This window comes from Motacilla alba, chromosome 1 (genome assembly GCF_015832195.1).
Source record: "Motacilla alba alba isolate MOTALB_02 chromosome 1, Motacilla_alba_V1.0_pri, whole genome shotgun sequence".
Taxonomy (NCBI): domain Eukaryota; kingdom Metazoa; phylum Chordata; class Aves; order Passeriformes; family Motacillidae; genus Motacilla; species Motacilla alba.
The window spans coordinates 33,717,557-33,734,746 of record NC_052016.1 but is presented as its reverse complement, the minus strand read 5'-3'; the positions used below and the strand labels follow the sequence as shown (position 1 = coordinate 33,734,746).

The following is a 17,190-nucleotide window of genomic DNA, read 5'->3' as shown; positions in this document are numbered from 1 at the left end:
TGCGGGCGGGGCCAGCCCCAGCACCGCCCCGGCAGCGGGAGGGCTCGCTGGGAGGGAGCACCGCGATGGCGCCGCCGCTGCTGCTGCTGCTCCTGCCGCTGCTGTCCGCGGCCGCCGCCGCCTACCTGTGCTGCGGGCGGCGGCACACGGGCAGCGCGGCGGCCGTGCTGCACCGCCGGGAGCCGCGCCAGGCCGGGCCGCCGAGCCCGCCCCGGGACACGGTGAGCGCCGGGCCGGGCGGGGGGCGGCGGGCGCGGGGCGACGGAGCTAGCGCTCGCCTCACTTCTCGCCTTCTCTCCGCAGTGGGCTCCGAGGCTGTGCGGCGCCGGGCTGCGCCTCTTCGTCCATGTGGCTAACACGGTGAGTGCGGGCCGGCAGACGGGGCGGCGGAGCCCCGGGCTGCGCGGGGAAAACCGGGCGAGGGGTCCGGAGGGAGCGGGGCTCGGTGGGGAGGTTGTGGCTCTCTGCGAGCTCTCGGGTTCTCCTGGCCCCACAGGTGTGATGCCGCGGCACTAAGAGCGCCGGCCTCTGTTTGAGGGGGTTCTGTCTGTCTTCGGGTGTGGAGAGCCCAAAGCTGACATCAAACTCGAAATAGAGCTGCCAGCAGCTTTCCTTGGACGTTAAAGGACTCGGGTCCCTCAGCCCTCTGAGGGGGGTTCCAGCAGGGTGCTGAAGGCAGCTGTGCCGCCCGTGCTCCCTCGGGTGGGCTCCGGCGTGTTTGGGAGCCTGCGGGCTGATCCCGCTGTGGCGCTGGGACCGCTCGGTGTCGGAGTGCAGAGGGGACAAAAGCCTGCGTCCCCTGCACTGCCCACCTCGCACCTGCTTCTGTTGGAAGCAGCTGGGTCTGATTGCTGCTGCTGTTGCCTGGCCTTTCCTTTTGAGCAAAGTAGGCACAAAAGTTTCTTTTCAGTCGTGTCGCCTGTTACAAAGCCTGGCGTCCGGCTGGGCCTGGAGTGAAAGAGCTTGATGGGCTGTGTTTATTTGTGAGAATATCTTAGGAGTGGCTTTCTGTCAAGATGTAACAACCAGAGTACTTTGTTATCTTTTGCTTTGCGGCTGCTTCTGGTGCATGGCGAAGGACTTCTTTCCTTTCCTGATACCTCCCTTGGAAGGGGGATGTGAGAGTCTCAATCTCCTACGGGATTGTGCTGTGTTAGATTAGATGTAGATTAGGAGCCGTGTGTTTTTAAAAAGGTGCTGTAATTCTTATGCAATGTGTGAGGTAACACACCGCTTTGTGGGACTGGCAGTGTGAGCCTTGCCTCAGACTTGTACTGTATTTGTACATCTTGCAATGTGTTTCTGAAGTCCATTGTTAAGATATTAAGACAGGCCAGAACAAGGCTGGTCTCTCTGGGACTGTTGATGCTGCTACTCTGGGAGCCAGGATATTGAAACACTGTTTTCTGCTGCCTGCTACCACAGAGTCTCTAAATTTCTCACACTTTTCCAAGTTGACTCACGTTACTGCTGGAGCTGGTTGAAAGATGGGCAAGGTCCTAATAGTAAATAAAATAATAAGCTCCTGCCTTATCCAATGTTTGCATAATCTGTGGAACATGAAGAAAATAATGGATGGGAGCTATATAGATGCTTCTTAACAGTGTTGCAGCTGCAGATGCAGGCTTTCTGTGTGAGTCAGGGAAAGACAAAGGCAGAAGAATACTGTTTTTATGATTATAGAAATATGAGAGGTGGGGGGAAAGCCTTTCAGGCCGTTTTTGTGGTGTAAAATACAAGTGTTTGTGCTGTTTGTTTACAGCACAGCATTGTATGCTCTCTAGGGTGCTCTGAGCCTGTAGCAATTGTGAGCATATTCAGCGTTCCTTGTCTAGTGAAAGAAGGTGTTCAGGTCAAAGTTGCTGCAAACCAACATTTTTGCTTGCTTTTTTCCTAGGCTTTTGGACAGATCTGCTTACTGCCGTTCTTAATGAGGTAAGCATGGGGACTTTTCTCCCACTCTGAGTTTCTTTTATTTCTTTTTTGAGGTTTAAGGTACTTGCTTTGCACTCTGCTTGTAGGTTATCTGAAATTTTATTTATTAAAGAGAAAAGATGCATAATTTGATTGGAGAATAAGATTACTTCATAGATGTTTGCTAGATTATTTTTTAACTACTGTCATTTGAGTGGGTCTCTCTGAGAAGAAATTAACCTTTTTTCACACTCATGCAGGTGCATAGAGACTGTATTCGCCAGCTTTTCTTTTTGCCTTTTGTTTGCCTTTATGTCTCTTTGTCTTTGCTCTTTTGTTAAAGGACAATCTTTTTTTCAAAGCTGGTGGCTGTGCAAATATGCTGTTCTTATCGCTGATAGGGTTAAAAGAAAAGTTGTAGTGGGGAAGCGAGGTCAGATATAAAGTTCAGAGGTTTTGGTAAGTTCTTTTCAATGATGTTCTCTATTTTAGGTCAGCCTTTCTTCTTTCTCTCACATCTGTTTTTGTTCATATATTGCACGAGGTGTAAGAGGACACTTGGGTAAGAGGTTCAGGAACCTCGTCATGCTTTTTTCATATAGTTTGCCCATCATTTGAAGGGTCATCTGTGCAGATCCCAGGACACTGAGAGCTGTGTCACCCCTGAATTTGACTTGGGATGTGGGCTTTTTGAGCAAATCAAACCCAGGCAAGTGTCACTGCTGTTATACTGCAGATCATTCCTGGGTATCTGTGACAGGATTTTGGTCTCCTTGCTTTGTGTGGTCCAAGCTATGGATTTATGCTGCAATCCCCATTGTATTTGATTGCAAACAAACTGTGTTCAAGCAGATAATGGAAAAGTCTGAAGAGGTGCTTGTTTTAACAGGATTAGTGGTTGAATATATAGTTTACACTACATTCTCCTTTTGTTTTCCTCTCTGCTCCTGTCTTGTTTGGTCTGTGAATGAGAGGTGTAATTAAAGTGAATCAAAAACTTCCACCATTTCTTTCCCAGCTCGAGTTTACAGAGGCTGGCCTTATATCAAGAGGTAGGAGGCTTTGTTAAACAGGCAGAATAGATTTGATGCTGCCTTTAGGAAATAAGTGAGAGAGATTAGCTTGTAACTGTTGTGACTCCCTGCTGTGAAAGCAGACTGCTAAGACAAAATGTTCTTGGGTAAGGTTCCTTCTGAACAGTCTGAAAAATTAGTCATAGTTGAGGTTGAAAACTCCAGCAGTGACTCTCTCTTATTCAGAATGAACAACTTCTCGCTTATGCGCTCCCTTGACATTCATGAAGATCCCACGTTTATCCCGGAGGTTGCTGCGGGGGTTACGGAAGACAAGTCTGAAGCTAAAAGCCCTTCAGATGTTATCAAGCAGCTGACAGATGCAAGGTCAGTGTGTGATGTGTAAGAGAGAAGTGGAAGAATACACGTGCTGGCACTGTTACATTCGTGGGAAGCTGTCATTGTCAGCAATTTAGATTGAATTCTTGTTTCCATGCCCAGCCACTTCACAAAACAAATAGTGCTGTCAGTCATCTTGCCTTTTGTAACTTACAAATCACCAGTAATTACAAGCAATGTGAAAAGGAAAAGTCTGCCTATTGGGGAGAGACCAAATTCTGCCCTTACCAGGGCTCTGGTTGCATTATTAGAGCAGGTACACTTAGTGTTTGGCTAGCCAGTAAATAGATTCCTCTAAGTGACTTTACAGGAGTGCTGTTTCTAGCCTGCAGGGAATCTCAAAGAGAGCACCAGGTTTGCTTGGAGGAGAGAAGCAGCACAGGTTCTAAAGAAAATTATGCACAAGAAATTAGCTTTGTTAGTGGTGAGAAATGGCCTACTGCTCATGTGCTAGAGCCATTGATTGTTGTTGAAGCAGTTTGCTTGTGTGCATCTTTGTGTGTGCTGCATGGTGCCATTTCCCACTCCTGCATTACACACCCAGATGTGCTGCTGGCTGTCTCTGCATTGAACTTCTGACAGAAGTCCTGGGAGCAGATTCACAAGTATATTCTGGCTAGGCTATAACGTTGTAGTGGTGAGTAGCAAATGTAAATCTGGAATACATTTTGAAGAGTTTAATGACTGCTGTATTCAGTAGGAATATGAAGAAACTAGAACATATGGTATTTGCAAGCAACCCCAACGTCTGGGAAATGATTGGCATCTGACTCCAAGGCTTCGGAATGCTGAACACTCGCTTTATTAAAACTGTATTATATTACATTACATCTTTGTTAAAGAGATACATACTATACTATATCATACTTACTTCTAACTACTACTGAAAAATCTGTGACTGTCTCCAGACCGACAGTCCATACAGCTTGGACCTGATAGGCTAATTAACACAAACAATTCCACCAGAATCCAATTACCAAATTCCTTCAGGTAAACAACCTTCCCAACACATTCCACATGTGCAAAATACCAGGAGTACCAAGCAGAGATAAGAATTGGTTTTTTCTTTCTCTGAGGTTCCTTGCTGCGATTCCCAGGAAATATCCTTGGGAAGTTGTGCCTGCTTGCTCTCTACTAAGAGAACTGCAGCTACACATACTGGCAAAACTGGTCCCTTATTTCTGTGGCATCCGTAGTGTGCCTGTTGCCTGGCCTGTGTGCAAGGAGTCTGACAGAGTGTGAGCTGCAATACAGGGACTGGCAATCCACATGGTTTGCTGTGAGTGATGCCCAAATCTGCATTGGACAGTGATACTGTAAGGTCTGAACAAACCTGGCTGTGGTAGCTCACAGTTGCACCTTTTAATCCTTTCTTTTGCAGGTCTGATTCTGCTAGGAACGGTTTTAGCTTCAAAGGGATCAAAGACTATCTGGAATGCTACCGGTAGGTGAAATTGCAGTCTGGAAACAACCTGTCCCGCATGTTCCTCTGCTGTGGGCTGCCACTGTTCCACGGGCTCTCAGGCATCTCTTTGTTAGCATTGTCCTTGAGGTGCCATTGTTTATCATCACTTCCTGCTGTTCTTTCCCTTTAGCAGAATAACAAAGGAAAGTCGGCTGGGAGAGCTGGCACAACTTTACAAGCCCTGTAAGGATATTTAAATGCCATTTTCTTTGGCTTATTGTCAGTTTTGTCTGAGAGAGATTTCTACATATCTTGTTTTCTGAAATATGAGTGAGAAGTAGATGAAGGTTGATCTGGACTATGCCAGTTGTGCATACTGTGGGTCTCTGATGAATCCCTTGGTTCCCAAGTTCTTTGTGCTTCTCTGAGCATGACATCTGCTTTCACCCAGTAAATGTGTCCAGCTTGGAAAGAGCTGAAAACACCCCCCTGGCTCTGGGGTTCTGTGAGCTGTTGGCTGCCTGGTAAATCCTAGTTTCCTCTGGGACATGTGCCAGAAGTGGAGCCCTTGGAAAAATATTCTTGCACCCCTAGAACTTGTTCCTCAAGGGCCACCTCTGCCTGCTAGCTGTGGCATTAGAGCAAAGGGCTGACACTGCAGTCTGCTGTTACAGGTGCATTTTGGCCACCAGGCTTTTGTGTCAGCTGGAGATTGTGTGTTTGTGGTGTAACACAGCCTTTGCCAGGAGGGAGGGAAGGTTTATTAAAGGTGGGTTATGACAGTACTGCTGGCAGCCCCTTCTCTGTAATGGGAGACCTGCATAAAGGGGTCTGACCTCTTGGTCTTAGCTCATTATACTGGGAGTTTGATAGCTTCCAAGCTTTCAGGAGCTTGAGGGCTCTCAGTATAGCTGTCAGCTGTTTCTCCCTGTTTATCTATCTGGTGGTTTGGGAACATTTGACTACTCTCCTAGCTTTTACCTCTCCTCTAAGGAGCATTCTGTGTAGGCAAATTCTCCCCTTAAGTAAAAAAATTTCCTGTCTTGATTGTGTCATCACCACAGAGAGATTCTTATCTGATTCTTGCTTAAAGCTGCGACAGCTGCCATCTTGCTGCATGGGAGACAAACCCTGCGAGTGGGTGTGTGAGGGGAGGTCTTGTAACAAACTTCCAACTTCTGTCCTGTAGGAGTGGGAGGCTGACCCCAACCCAGGTAGCCAAGAACATCATTGCCATGTTGGAGGAGTGTGACAAATCCACACCGCCACTCAGAGCCATAGTGCAATGGGACCAGGAGCAAATAATGCTGGTAATGTCTGCCTCTGGCGGGAAAGGGGCCTCTGCCACCCCAAGCATCCATTAGAAGGGCCAATATGCACAGAAAAATAAGTACATTTTTCCTTACTCTCTGTAGAGGACTACAAACAAGTTTGCTTTCCTTCCTGTGAAGAGAGGTAGCATTAAAGCAATCTGTTTCCTGCTGGATGACTTTTTATAATAGGATTTCAGTGCTTATGTGGCATCCACTAGTGTAGATGGTTCCAAGTTGTAGTTTCCCACCAGCATATGGTGGAAGAAGGAAACTTTGATAGTCTGGCCAAGAAAGCCATTTTCTATATCCATTCCAATAATGGTGATGACCTTCAGCTCAGCTGTGTATGTCTATATATATAGCATATGCTTTATGCTTTTTCTTTTTCTCTGTGCAGATGGCTGAGGCCTCCACTACTCGTTACAGGAATAAGTGTACCCTGTCTTGTCTGGATGGCATCCCAGTGTGCCTGAAAGAAGAGTTCAAGGTGGTGAGTTTCCTTGTCTAACTGCCAGTTCCTGCTCCAAATGGTTAACCTGGACAACTCACTGTGACAAGGTTTTGAGACCAACTTCTCAGCAGAAGCCTGAGAATATGTTTGTAATTAGGGGTTGTATGTGGGTTTGTAGTGAGTAGGATTAACAAGTTTTGCAAGGTGAAGAGAGATCTTGCATACAGCAGACGTGCTCCCTATCTTGTACTGATCTTTTTAATCCATGGAGAGTAGAGGGTGGGTGTGGGAAACAGTCTCTTATGATGAAATGAGAATGTATAAAAGCATCTGTAAAGTGGGTGTAACTGTCTGTATTTCTCAGGCACTGATTCTGCTCCACTAGCCAAACATCCCTCTCACCTTAAAATACACATGCCAGAAATACACAAGTTCCTCTGAAAATTCCTACTCACGGAGATTTTTACCTGTGGCCTAACAACAGCTAGAACAGCTAGCAGTAAATACTTGTGGCAGTGCCAACAGGCTGTTGTAGGCTCTGCAGAGACCTACCCCTATGGTGGGAGTCCTGTTTACGTACAGATTCTTCTGTTGCTGCCTCGAAGTAAAGAGTACTTAGCATATCCTGAAAATAGCCCATCTGTTATTTTGGCATTAGAATAATCTTGATGCCAGGCTTCAGAGCATGCAAATCTGAAATGTTGTAGCTCTATCCATAGAAAGATGGAACACAGGGTTGTGTGCCATGGGGCCAAGGTGACCTTCAGCCTCTGGGCATAGCAATTGCATTGCTGCAGGGAGGCAGGCTTTGATCATTTACTGTTTCTGCTCTTCTGTATCATGGTGTGAAAAGGACTCCTCCGCATGGGAGAAGGACCAAATATTGAAGGGTCAAGTCCTGACAGACACCAACACAAGACAAGTTGAAGAGTGCTGCTCCCTAGCCCTTGCTTACCTCCCTGGGTCCTAATGTCTGTGATCTGTTGTGATGATGAAGTGTGCTTATGCTCCTTTGCCAGGGCTTTAGAATGAATAATTAGGTGTCTTCTTGCTAAGGTACCTTACCATCACCGAGTGGGAACAGTGTATCTTGGGACACAGCCAGAAACAGAAGATGCTACTGTGGCCAAGAAGCTGCGAGAGGCTGGGGCTATCATTATTGGGGTCTCAAACATGCATGAATTAGGGACTGGAACAACTGGATGCAACCCTAATAGGTAAAAATCCCTTTCTTCTCTCTTCTCCCAGTCTAGAAATACCTATGACTCTCCAGAACTCACAGGGAAAGGGAAAAGGTACAAAAATAAGGGGAAGCATGACAGAACCCTGGGGTTATGAAAATCCTGGACTGTAGATTTGAGGGTTAGAGTAGCTGTGGAAGCCTGAAGGCTCCTGAAACCAAAGGAAGGAGAGGCTCCAAGTGTTGTCTACTGAGTAAGGAACTTGGTTTGTCAGGCCTTACGGGCCTGGAGGTGTGAATGTTTATAGTATGAGTAGTACACAAAAGCTGTGACAGAAAACAAATAAATACTCATGTAATACTCAGCCTCAGTGATGGCTGGAGGCCTAGAACATTGAGAAAAAGGTACAGTCATCTCAGAACAACATAGTGGTTTTACTTCCTAGCTAAAACAGGTTCACTGAATTTACTTTACTGTGGTGAATTCTCCAGCTATAGCCAAGCTGAGAACTCGGCTCCAGAGCAGGGGTGCTCACAGCATTGATAAGCCTTGTGTAGAGCCACACTTGATGCATGTGCAGCTGGGTGGAACTAGGGCTCCCCCTCGGCTGCAGCAGTGTGCCAGCATTTCCAGCATTTCTTCACCGTGGGAGGGCAGCTGGATACCCAGTGGCTTGGCAGGACTCTGCTGGCTGAGGCTGTGGTCAGGCTGGAGACATGGGGAGCTGCTACTTGGGGATAAAGGGCAGAGCTGACTTGCTTGTCCGTAAGGATTGCTGGCCACCAACTGCTCCACCTTTTGGAATTGCATCATGCACTGTGGCAGGCAGTAATGGCAGGGTGCCATTGCCAACAGAAGGGCTAAAGCGGCATCTTTTCTCTTGCTTTGAGCCTCTTTTGGGTAGGATGCTTATGCTCACAGGAGATTGGACTCTGAGGCAGAAGTCTTTTATGCATCCTGTTTTTTAGGGACAGGTATTTTCTGAGATTAAATGACGTCTCTTTACCAAGAGATCAGAATCCCTGAGCTGTGTTTCTGGATCTTTTCCTGCCCTGTAGTGCACACAGTCCTCCTAAGAAAAGGTTAAACAATCTTTGTCTGCTTCAGGTACCACAAGATCCCTAGGAATCCCTACAATCCTAACCACTTCACAGGTGGAAGCTCCAGTGGGTCAGCAGCAGCTGTAGCAGCAGGTAGGTGGTCCTAAATGGAGTTGGTGGGAGGAAAGTCCTGAGCCAGAGTACCTCAGGCATTTAGTTTTTATGGGGGGTTTGGGTTTAGCAGCTGGAGAGAACTTGTAGCTAAACAGAGAGCTCGTGTGTTGTCTTGGATACAGCTGCTGGTAGAATGGACAGGGCAACATGTTGTGTCTTTGATCACAGGCCAATGTGTGGGGTTTTTTGTAGGTCTCTGCCCCGTGGCTATTGGCACAGATGGAGGAGGCTCTGTGAGGATTCCTGCTTCGTTCTGTGGTGTGGTGGGGCTGAAAGGTAGAGCCCTTTAATCATAGAGGGGTGTGTGTTGTCTTGTTTGCTGTTCCAGATAGAATACCACAAACAAGTCAGACACTTATTAATTCCTGTGGAGTAAAATTTGACCAGAGAAACTCTGAAATATAACCCTGAGAGCCATGAGGGTTAGCATGGCAGCATGGAAGTATTTTCTACTCTCTGTTGAACACATGTTCCAAAACCCTAACTTACTTACGTCAAATACTAAACAAAATATGCATGTTGCTTTTCCTTTCTACCCTTTACTTTCTACCTTTCATCTGAGACCAGATACTCAGCCGTCACTCTCTTTCTGTCCTTCACATCTGGTCAACTTGACAAATCTTGATTCATCTGAGGAAGATGATGATTGTGATAACAAAATGCAACTGGTCAGAAAGGTGATATGAGTACTTGCAGAATACAGCTGGTGTTAGGCATGAAGTCTCACCAGTGAAGTGGATGGAACCTCCCATGGGGTGCTGTCTCCTGCTGTTGATAATCCTACTCCTGCCTCCCCATCCTCCGTACCACAAATGCTGCTTCTGCATATTTAAATACAAATATTCCAAAATGTCCCTGCACATTTTTCCCCTCAACTAGATAATTTCTACGTGGGGAAACCAATTTCACTATGCACATGTTTCACTGATGAGACAGATTGGGGTCAGCAGAACAGGGTACTGAAGGATGAGAGACTGGGCTCTGAAACAGCAGACATAAAAGTGACTGGCACAGGTTTGCTGTTTACCCTGGGTGCACCAGAGCCATCTAGGTGGCTCTTCCCAGTGACTGCTGATACCAGCTAAGTCCCATTTCTTGTTCTCCAGGCACTTTTGGGCGCATCAGTTGTCATGGCAGCTTGCCACTCTCCTACTCCACAGTCAGCGTAGGTAAGAGGACTTGTGCTCCACTTCAGGGACCTTGCTGTGTGCTGCTCTCTCTCACAGGGGAGGCAATTTCCTCCTAGAAAAGACTTGGGGAGGAAGGTACTATTTACCTCTTGTCACTTTTTTGTAACTGGTCTCTTTTACAGGCCCTATCTGTACATCAGTGGCCGATGCAGCCATTGTTTATAGTATCCTTGCTGAGCCAGATCTGCTCTATCCATATGGTAGGTGAGCCCTCTCCCTCCCTGAGCCCAGATGCTCTCCCTTCCTAGAGGCATCCTAGAATAAAAGGAGGAACTCTTCTTTGTTCCCTGCAGGACTAAAACAGCCTAAAGCAACTCTATCGGATATGTGTGCTCCTGACCTGAAAGGCTTAAAACTGGGAGTGGACTGGACATTTTTTAAGGTGCCTGGTTTATCTCTTATCTTTCTGCTGCTTTGCAAAATAAGATTTTTAAAGGAGCCCAGTGCATTCATTGTTCTCTTGCCTGTCATAATTAAAGCTTCTCATATTTAGTCCTGTAATTGGAAGATAATACAGCCTGTGTGAAAACATCAACACGGCAATATTTTTTTCTAAGGCGGCATTTTGAGTAAGAGTCTGTTGGAGGCATGAGGAAAGGTAATAACTACTGCTGATTCTATTGGAAGCAATGCTTCTGAACTGATAACAAAAGGCAGTTCGTTTAAAATCAAATGAGGAAAAGGAGTGTATCCACTTGGTGACAGTACTGTAGCTGCTGAATGTTATTTCATTATCCCAATGTAGAAATGGGGCTTGAAAGCTAGCACTGCTTGGAAATTGTAATACAGCCTGACAAATGAACTCAGGATTTCTTCCTGAAGGTACAAAAAAGACTTACTGGCTCTGGCACAGTGTGGGCAAGGAATATTCTCTGCTCTGGAAAAGGTGACCTTTCCTTTTCATTAGGGGTGTGACCTGCAAGCTGTTCTCTTGCAGCATGTGACCTAAGTCCTGCTCTTAGGGACAGGAACAAGGAAAGCGCCATGAGGACTGAAGTCCTGGTGAGTGTGCTCACCAAGATGAGGAGAGCAGTTACTAAAGTTCTTTACTCTTGTTCTTTAGGCATGTGATGCTGAAGTCCTGTCTGCCTGTGAGAAAGGTAAACAGGGAAAGTCTGTAAGTCTCTTTTTGTGCCAGATGTTATGGTGTCACTTAGTGCTCCTCTTATGTATGCATTAAATAGCTCTTGTCTGAAGTCCTTAAAGGCAGTTGCTTAAAGGGGTCTGCTGGATAAACAGCAGTAACTTTGTGTTGGGGAAGCCCCCCTGACTGCTGAGGGTTAAAAAGCTCAGCAGTTGTAGGCTTGTCAGATTACAATGGAAGAATGCAGTCCAGTGTGCTCAGCCTCTGTGTGTATAAAGACAGATCTGTTCTTGGTAATACTTACTCTGCAAGCTTTAATGGTAAAAGACTTTTAAGGGAAGGCCTTGTTTCACAACATAATGCTCAGTAGTAATAGCGTACTGGGTCTTTGTGATATATCCAGTCCTCTGATATTTCCTTGAAATCTGCCAAGTGGTGCCTTTAGGGTGCCTTTGTCAGAGTTTAGACTAAGCAAAATTGACCCTGGTGAGTACTTGGGGGCAGGGGAGAAAGCGTCTACAATGCGTGGTGTAGTAGTTGCATTGGAGCTGAGTGTTCAGGCTTTGCCTGGATTTTCTTCACCCTCCTTAATTCCACAAACACACTTCTACATTTATAGAGTTTTCTTAGTAGAGATGGATCATAGGCAAGCTTGGGTATTTATGAAGAAGCTGGGGTCACAGAAAGAATAGGATTCTTTTCAGACTACAAGATTCACTTTTCCCAAAGTCTTGGTGTTCCCCCTTGTTAAAGTGCATCAAGGTTTAGCAGCTCTGTATTGTTTACCTGGTCTCTTGAGTATCCCCTAGTTCCTTTGCCATTATGGTTCAGAAGAGGCTTTGAATGTGATCTCTTGATGCTAAATAATCACTTCTTGCTGATAGAACACTGGTCATGTGAAGTGCTCAGGGAAACATTGTCAGTCCTTTTACTCTTTGGCTTAACTGGGAGGCTAGAGGGGTGAGATGAATTTGCATAAAATACAAGAAGTAAGTTAGGAACCTGTCTGCAGCCCCTGCCCTGTTGGAATACTGAGATGTAATTAGGTTGAAAGCATTTCCCTAGGGGAAGCAGCTGCAGCTGTGCGTGCCACACAGTGCACTGAAGATGCTTGCCCTGCAGTGGCATATGGGGTCTCTCACTCTGCAGGGGTTGGGGATTTGCAGCCTTTCTGTGAAGTATGAAGAACTCAGGGACGCTGTCTGTGCTTTACCTGTCCTGTACACAGCGGTGAAGCACCTGCAGAGTTTGGGAGCCAGTGTGGTTGAAGTCTCTCTTCCAGAGATGGAGGAAGCCCGAGTGGCGCATGTGATCTGCATTCTCAGTGAGATGAGGGACTTCCTGCAACCTGACTTCAATAAACATTTCCATGAAATGGTAAGTAGCAGCAGCTTGGAGCAGTGTCAGTAGTTGTTCTGGCTGATACCGATCAAATGTCATGTCAGTGAGAAACCTGAGGTGCTCCTGCTTCTTCTATGACAAACTACCTATTGGATGGCTACTGGTATAGAAGAACAGACCTGGAAGAGAGCTCCTGGGCTGTCACAGTTCAGTTTCCTGCAAGCAGAGCCTTGATCAGTTTTTTCTATTTCAGAATTTGGAAACTCGGGCTAGCCTGGCCTTGGCCTGCCAGTTCACAGCTCTGGATTATATTAAGGTAAGGAACATACTGGGGCGAAGGCTGAAGGGAGGCACTTAGTGAAACTGTAAAGGTGGGGTAGGGGCTTCTCTTAGCCTCCCCATACCCATGAGAATATATCACCCAGCTTTATCTGTCCTCTGCTGTGAAAGCATGCTGGATGGTAGGGCACCACAGAGGACATGCCACCTGTCCTGTACCCTGATTCCAAATTGCAGGAATGGAGTCTTCTTTTGCAAAGGAAGAGATGCTGATGGGCAGAGTCTGCCAACATCAAACATGAATTTTGTGAGCCAGGAGGGCCCATCAGACAGTATTCTCTCTGCTTGCAGGCAAATCGACAGAGAACTCGGAGCATGAGATTTTTGCAAGAGCTCTTCGGCACTGTGAACTGTATTCTTACACCAGGTATTGGCACTCTTGGCTAAAGAGACAGTCCTTAACAGCTGTGTGGTGCCTTTTAAGAGCAGTCACTTTATTAACTTTCCCTCCTCAATTTTGAGAGTATGACTTTTGTGCACTTTGCTGTGCCTTGCACCCTTAGAGGATAATGCAGCCTGATTAGAGAGACCACTGTCTATTTCTAGACTTACTGGTTATATCCATGGCACTGCATTAGGCTGCCCAGAGAGCCTGTGGGATCTTCATCCCTAAGAATATTCAAAAGCTATTTGGACATGGTCATGGGCACCCTGCACTTGCTGACCATTCCTGAGCCAGAAGGTTAGACAAGATGACTTCCTGAAGTCCCTTTCAAGTTCAGTCATTTTGTGATTCCTCCACAGCTGTTCCTTGCACTGCTCCAAGAATTTATGAATCTGACCTCTTGACTGGGAGCAGCGATATGTCCTTCACGGTCCAGTCCATGAGGTAAGGAAAATGCTACTTGCACTAGAGTGTGGTTGTAATGTTTTGTGAAAATCCCTTTGCTAGGATTTTCTTCTCCTGAGAAGCTGAGAGGGCCTCAGCTTCAAGTGTAAACAATTTGTTATCTGCTACTGTGGAATGCAGCAGGTGCTTCCTCGATTGGTCAATGTGGAATGTTTCTACTTAGTGGCCAGTCGAGGAGGCAGCAGCTCTTGTACTCTCTAGGAGACACAGAACTTTGTTATTCATTCCTTTCTATTCCTGTCTCGTCTTCTGATGATTCTTTTCTCTCTGTTCTTTGTAGTATAGTTATAGTGTGGTCTTTTTTAATGTAATATATATCATAATATAATAAACCAGCCTTCTGAAATGGAGTCAAGATCTCTCCTTCCCTTCACCAAGTCCTAACTACCCAAAAGACCCACAGTAATACTACAGAAACAAACATTTGGGAACAGCTGGAAAAGAAGCTCAGACTGTAAGGTGGGAGAGATTAATCATAGCTGCCTCTACCAAAAAAAGGATGAATTTGCTGCTGTCCCCAGGAATACCGATGACAGCTTTTTCTCTCTAGGTTCATGCAGCTTGGTAACTTCACTGGGATTCCAGGCCTTGTGGTCCCCATTGGATATTCTACTGCTGGGCTTCCAATTAGCCTCCAGGTGAGTATTTCCTCTTTGTGAATGCTGGGGCACAAAATCCCAGCTGGCTTTGTCGTGAAGCATCACAACCTGTTTCACACAGCTCACTTGAGGAACTAGCAGGTACTGGAAATAAAAGCTTTAATTTGAGGGCGATTTGCCTCACTTCTAAATGGCAGAGGTATCTTAGAGAAAGATTTCTCTGTCTCCTGGTCTACTTGCATCAATACCCAGTATTCGTCGCTACCCTTTCCTCTCTTATTTCTCATTTCTGTAATTTTTTTAATTCTTTCCCCTTTAAACAGGTCTCATGTAAAGGAAAGATCTATGTCTTGCAATTGAAAGTCACACAGCTGCCTTTATCCCAAATACAGTGATGCCATACTTACTGGGGTAAAAGGAGGAAACATCTTTTGAGGATGTTGAGGCAGGGGAAATCGTTTCCAAGGCTTTCAAGTGCATTTATATGATGCTATTTTTTTTTTACATTTATCCTTCTCCTTCTGCCTCTCATCTTCTCCCAGGTCATGGCAAAATGGTGGGATGAAGCTGTTCTTCTGAGGATCGGCCTAAAGCTAGAGCAGTTCCGTGACCAAACCAAAAAACCATCCATTTATTATGACGTCCTCGCATGATGGAGCAACCAAGATGGGGAACAAGTCTGGTTTTTTCCTAGTCTGACCTGACCAAGTATTAGAGTGAACTTGTTTTCAGTGATCATCAGAATAAGGCATAGTAGCAGGCCCATCTGAGGAATGGGGACAAACCACTGATCTAATCAGGCACTGAGGCTGAGCGGGCATAATTTCTGCTCCCTGCTTGATGGATGGTCCAGTTTATACTAGAGAGACTAACTGTGCTAGCTAGTTGGGTTTTTACCAACAGGGGAAGCTGCAACTATCTTCTATAATTTCTTCCCATGTAGGAGTCCTGTGTATGGGTGGAAGGCAGTTGCATCTGCAGGACTGAATGCAGGCAGTTCATACTACTGTACATGGCAAGGTACAACCTTAACCTTCTCATGGAACTCCTCCTCCTCCAGGACAGAACAAAGGTACTGCTTCTGAAGGGGAAAGATAGCAAACACTGTCTAGCACCCTTGGAATGAGGAGGATCTTACCCACCTGCACTTAGGCAGTGTTTGTTTTGGCCCTGTACTCAGACAGTGGGAGCAAACCATAAAGCCTGTAGCTAAGGAGGTGCTGCCAACAGTGCAAGGTCAGCCCAACGGCTGCACAGCTTCTGGGTGTGCTCAGTTCCCCAGAGTCCTGCCTCCCTTTCAGCCTGGCATGCAAGGAGAAGAAAAGCCACACCATGAACCCTCCTTGACTCCACCCCAAAGCCCTGCTGCAGTGTTTTGACTTTCTTTTGCACATCTCCATTTCCCAAGCTAAGCCTTGAAGACCCTCTTTTCTCCTCCTGGTTGCTTATATATAAGCCTACTATCATCTAGGTGTCCAAATGGTAGAAACCACTGGATAATGCTATGAAATACTGTTCAAGGGGTGCTGAGCCAGCTATTAGAAACAGGTGGAATTTGTAGGAAATGCTACTGAGCTACTGCAAAATAGAAGCTGGATGCAACAAAGGTGTTGCACAAAGAGCAAAAGAGCATATCCAGGAAAGAGCCTGCTCTAGATAAGAAGCCAGCCTTCTCTTATCTTTAAATTACTTCCGAAAGTAATCAAGGTAGACATGGATTACTACATAAAGCATGACATGGCTGTAAGCCACCATGTTGTTTTATTGAAAGGCTCCAGACTGTAACTTCCCTAGTACCTTTGTCCTGCCAGCAACATAAGGGTCATGTGAAAAGAAAGGCTTAGGAGTAACTAAACCTAAGCATTTGTGTTCATTTTGGGGTGAATCCTCAGAGGCATCTCCTGCTGTCTACCTTATGATCAGACTGCTGCAGCAGCTGTCCTACAGACAGCAGAGATCACTGTATTCTTAGGTAGCTTGGAAGGAAAGAAGAAACAGAAAGTAGTTGCAGCTTCTCCCAAACTCAGTACAGTTTTGGGATTTCTTTTTCCCATACCAACATACTCCTTGACCAGAGCTAGCACTTTACTAACGGCTGAAGTTGTCAAATGGCATCTGAATGCAAGAGCATTGCATTGCTGTCCCCTGCTTAATTACCCGAGTTAAAACATCAACTCCTACCATCAGCTGCCACCAGCATGCACAGTTAATTGTATGGTTGATAGTGCTTTTTATCTTGAATTGGATGCTGCCAGAACTGTTTTTTCACTGGAGTCTAGTATAGCTCAGCTTCAGGAAGAACAGTCTCAAAGCACGGTATTTCCTTTGTTATTAATGATAAGTTATTAATACTACCAACATAAATTACAATGAAACTGCTGAAAGGTACTGCTTAGCAATAAGGGAGTTAGTAAGAGTTTCACAATAATAAATTTCAGCTAGGAACATTACTGTTTGAAGGCAATAACTGAATATTTCCTAATTCAATGATATTACTCAAGGAATTAAGAGATGAGTGTCTAAAATATTCAGTTACAATCCTGCTAGATAAAGGTATTTATTTCAAATCCCTTCCTAAATGCCACACTATCCTAAAATTTTAATTTCAATATTTTGTTCATTCTGTGGGCATGGTGAGGGAGCTCAGGTTGCTAGGAGGAGAGAGGCTAAAGTAAACAGTTATTTTTTAAAAATACCTGCATCCTCTTAACAGTGGGAAGAAGAATGAACTACAAACTGAGTTTTTACTGGCTGACAGTAACACTGCTTCCTCCCTTTGCCTAAACATATCTCATCAATGCACATTTCCAGTGCAAAAATTTCCTAGTACTGAGGTCACTAAAATAAACTTTTCTCATCCTGGTAAAAGGCCCGTGTTTCCTTTTTTTCCCCTGGCT

The 17,190-nt window shown here is 45.6% G+C and overlaps 1 protein-coding gene across 1 annotated transcript; it reads left to right on the top strand.

The window, feature by feature from the left end:
* Positions 1-33: 33 nt before the first annotated feature.
* Positions 34-17,161, top strand: LOC119702274 (fatty acid amide hydrolase-like). Its single transcript, XM_038140016.1, has 20 exons — positions 34-221; positions 304-360; positions 1,898-1,935; positions 3,174-3,314; positions 4,708-4,770; positions 5,921-6,041; positions 6,442-6,534; positions 7,552-7,712; positions 8,784-8,869; positions 9,083-9,166; positions 9,997-10,059; positions 10,203-10,280; positions 10,374-10,462; positions 11,144-11,180; positions 12,393-12,541; positions 12,759-12,821; positions 13,136-13,211; positions 13,589-13,673; positions 14,245-14,332; positions 14,836-17,161. Exons 1-20 carry the CDS (start codon positions 66-68, stop codon positions 14,944-14,946), a joined length of 1,839 nt encoding a protein of 612 aa, XP_037995944.1. The 5' UTR covers positions 34-65; the 3' UTR covers positions 14,947-17,161.
* Positions 17,162-17,190: the final 29 nt, after the last annotated feature.

What these genes read in the sequence shown, in the direction of transcription:
- LOC119702274 (XM_038140016.1), top strand. Translation starts at nt 66, where the DNA reads ATGGCGCCGCCGCTGCTGCTGCTGCTCCTGCCGCTGCTGTCCGCGGCC. An exon ending in ACCAGGAGCAAATAATGCTG is followed by an intron (nt 6,042 to 6,441) that starts GTAATGTCTGCC and finishes TTCTCTGTGCAG; the next exon opens with ATGGCTGAGGCCTCCACTAC. An exon ending in TGAAAGAAGAGTTCAAGGTG is followed by an intron (nt 6,535 to 7,551) that starts GTGAGTTTCCTT and finishes CTTCTTGCTAAG; the next exon opens with GTACCTTACCATCACCGAGT.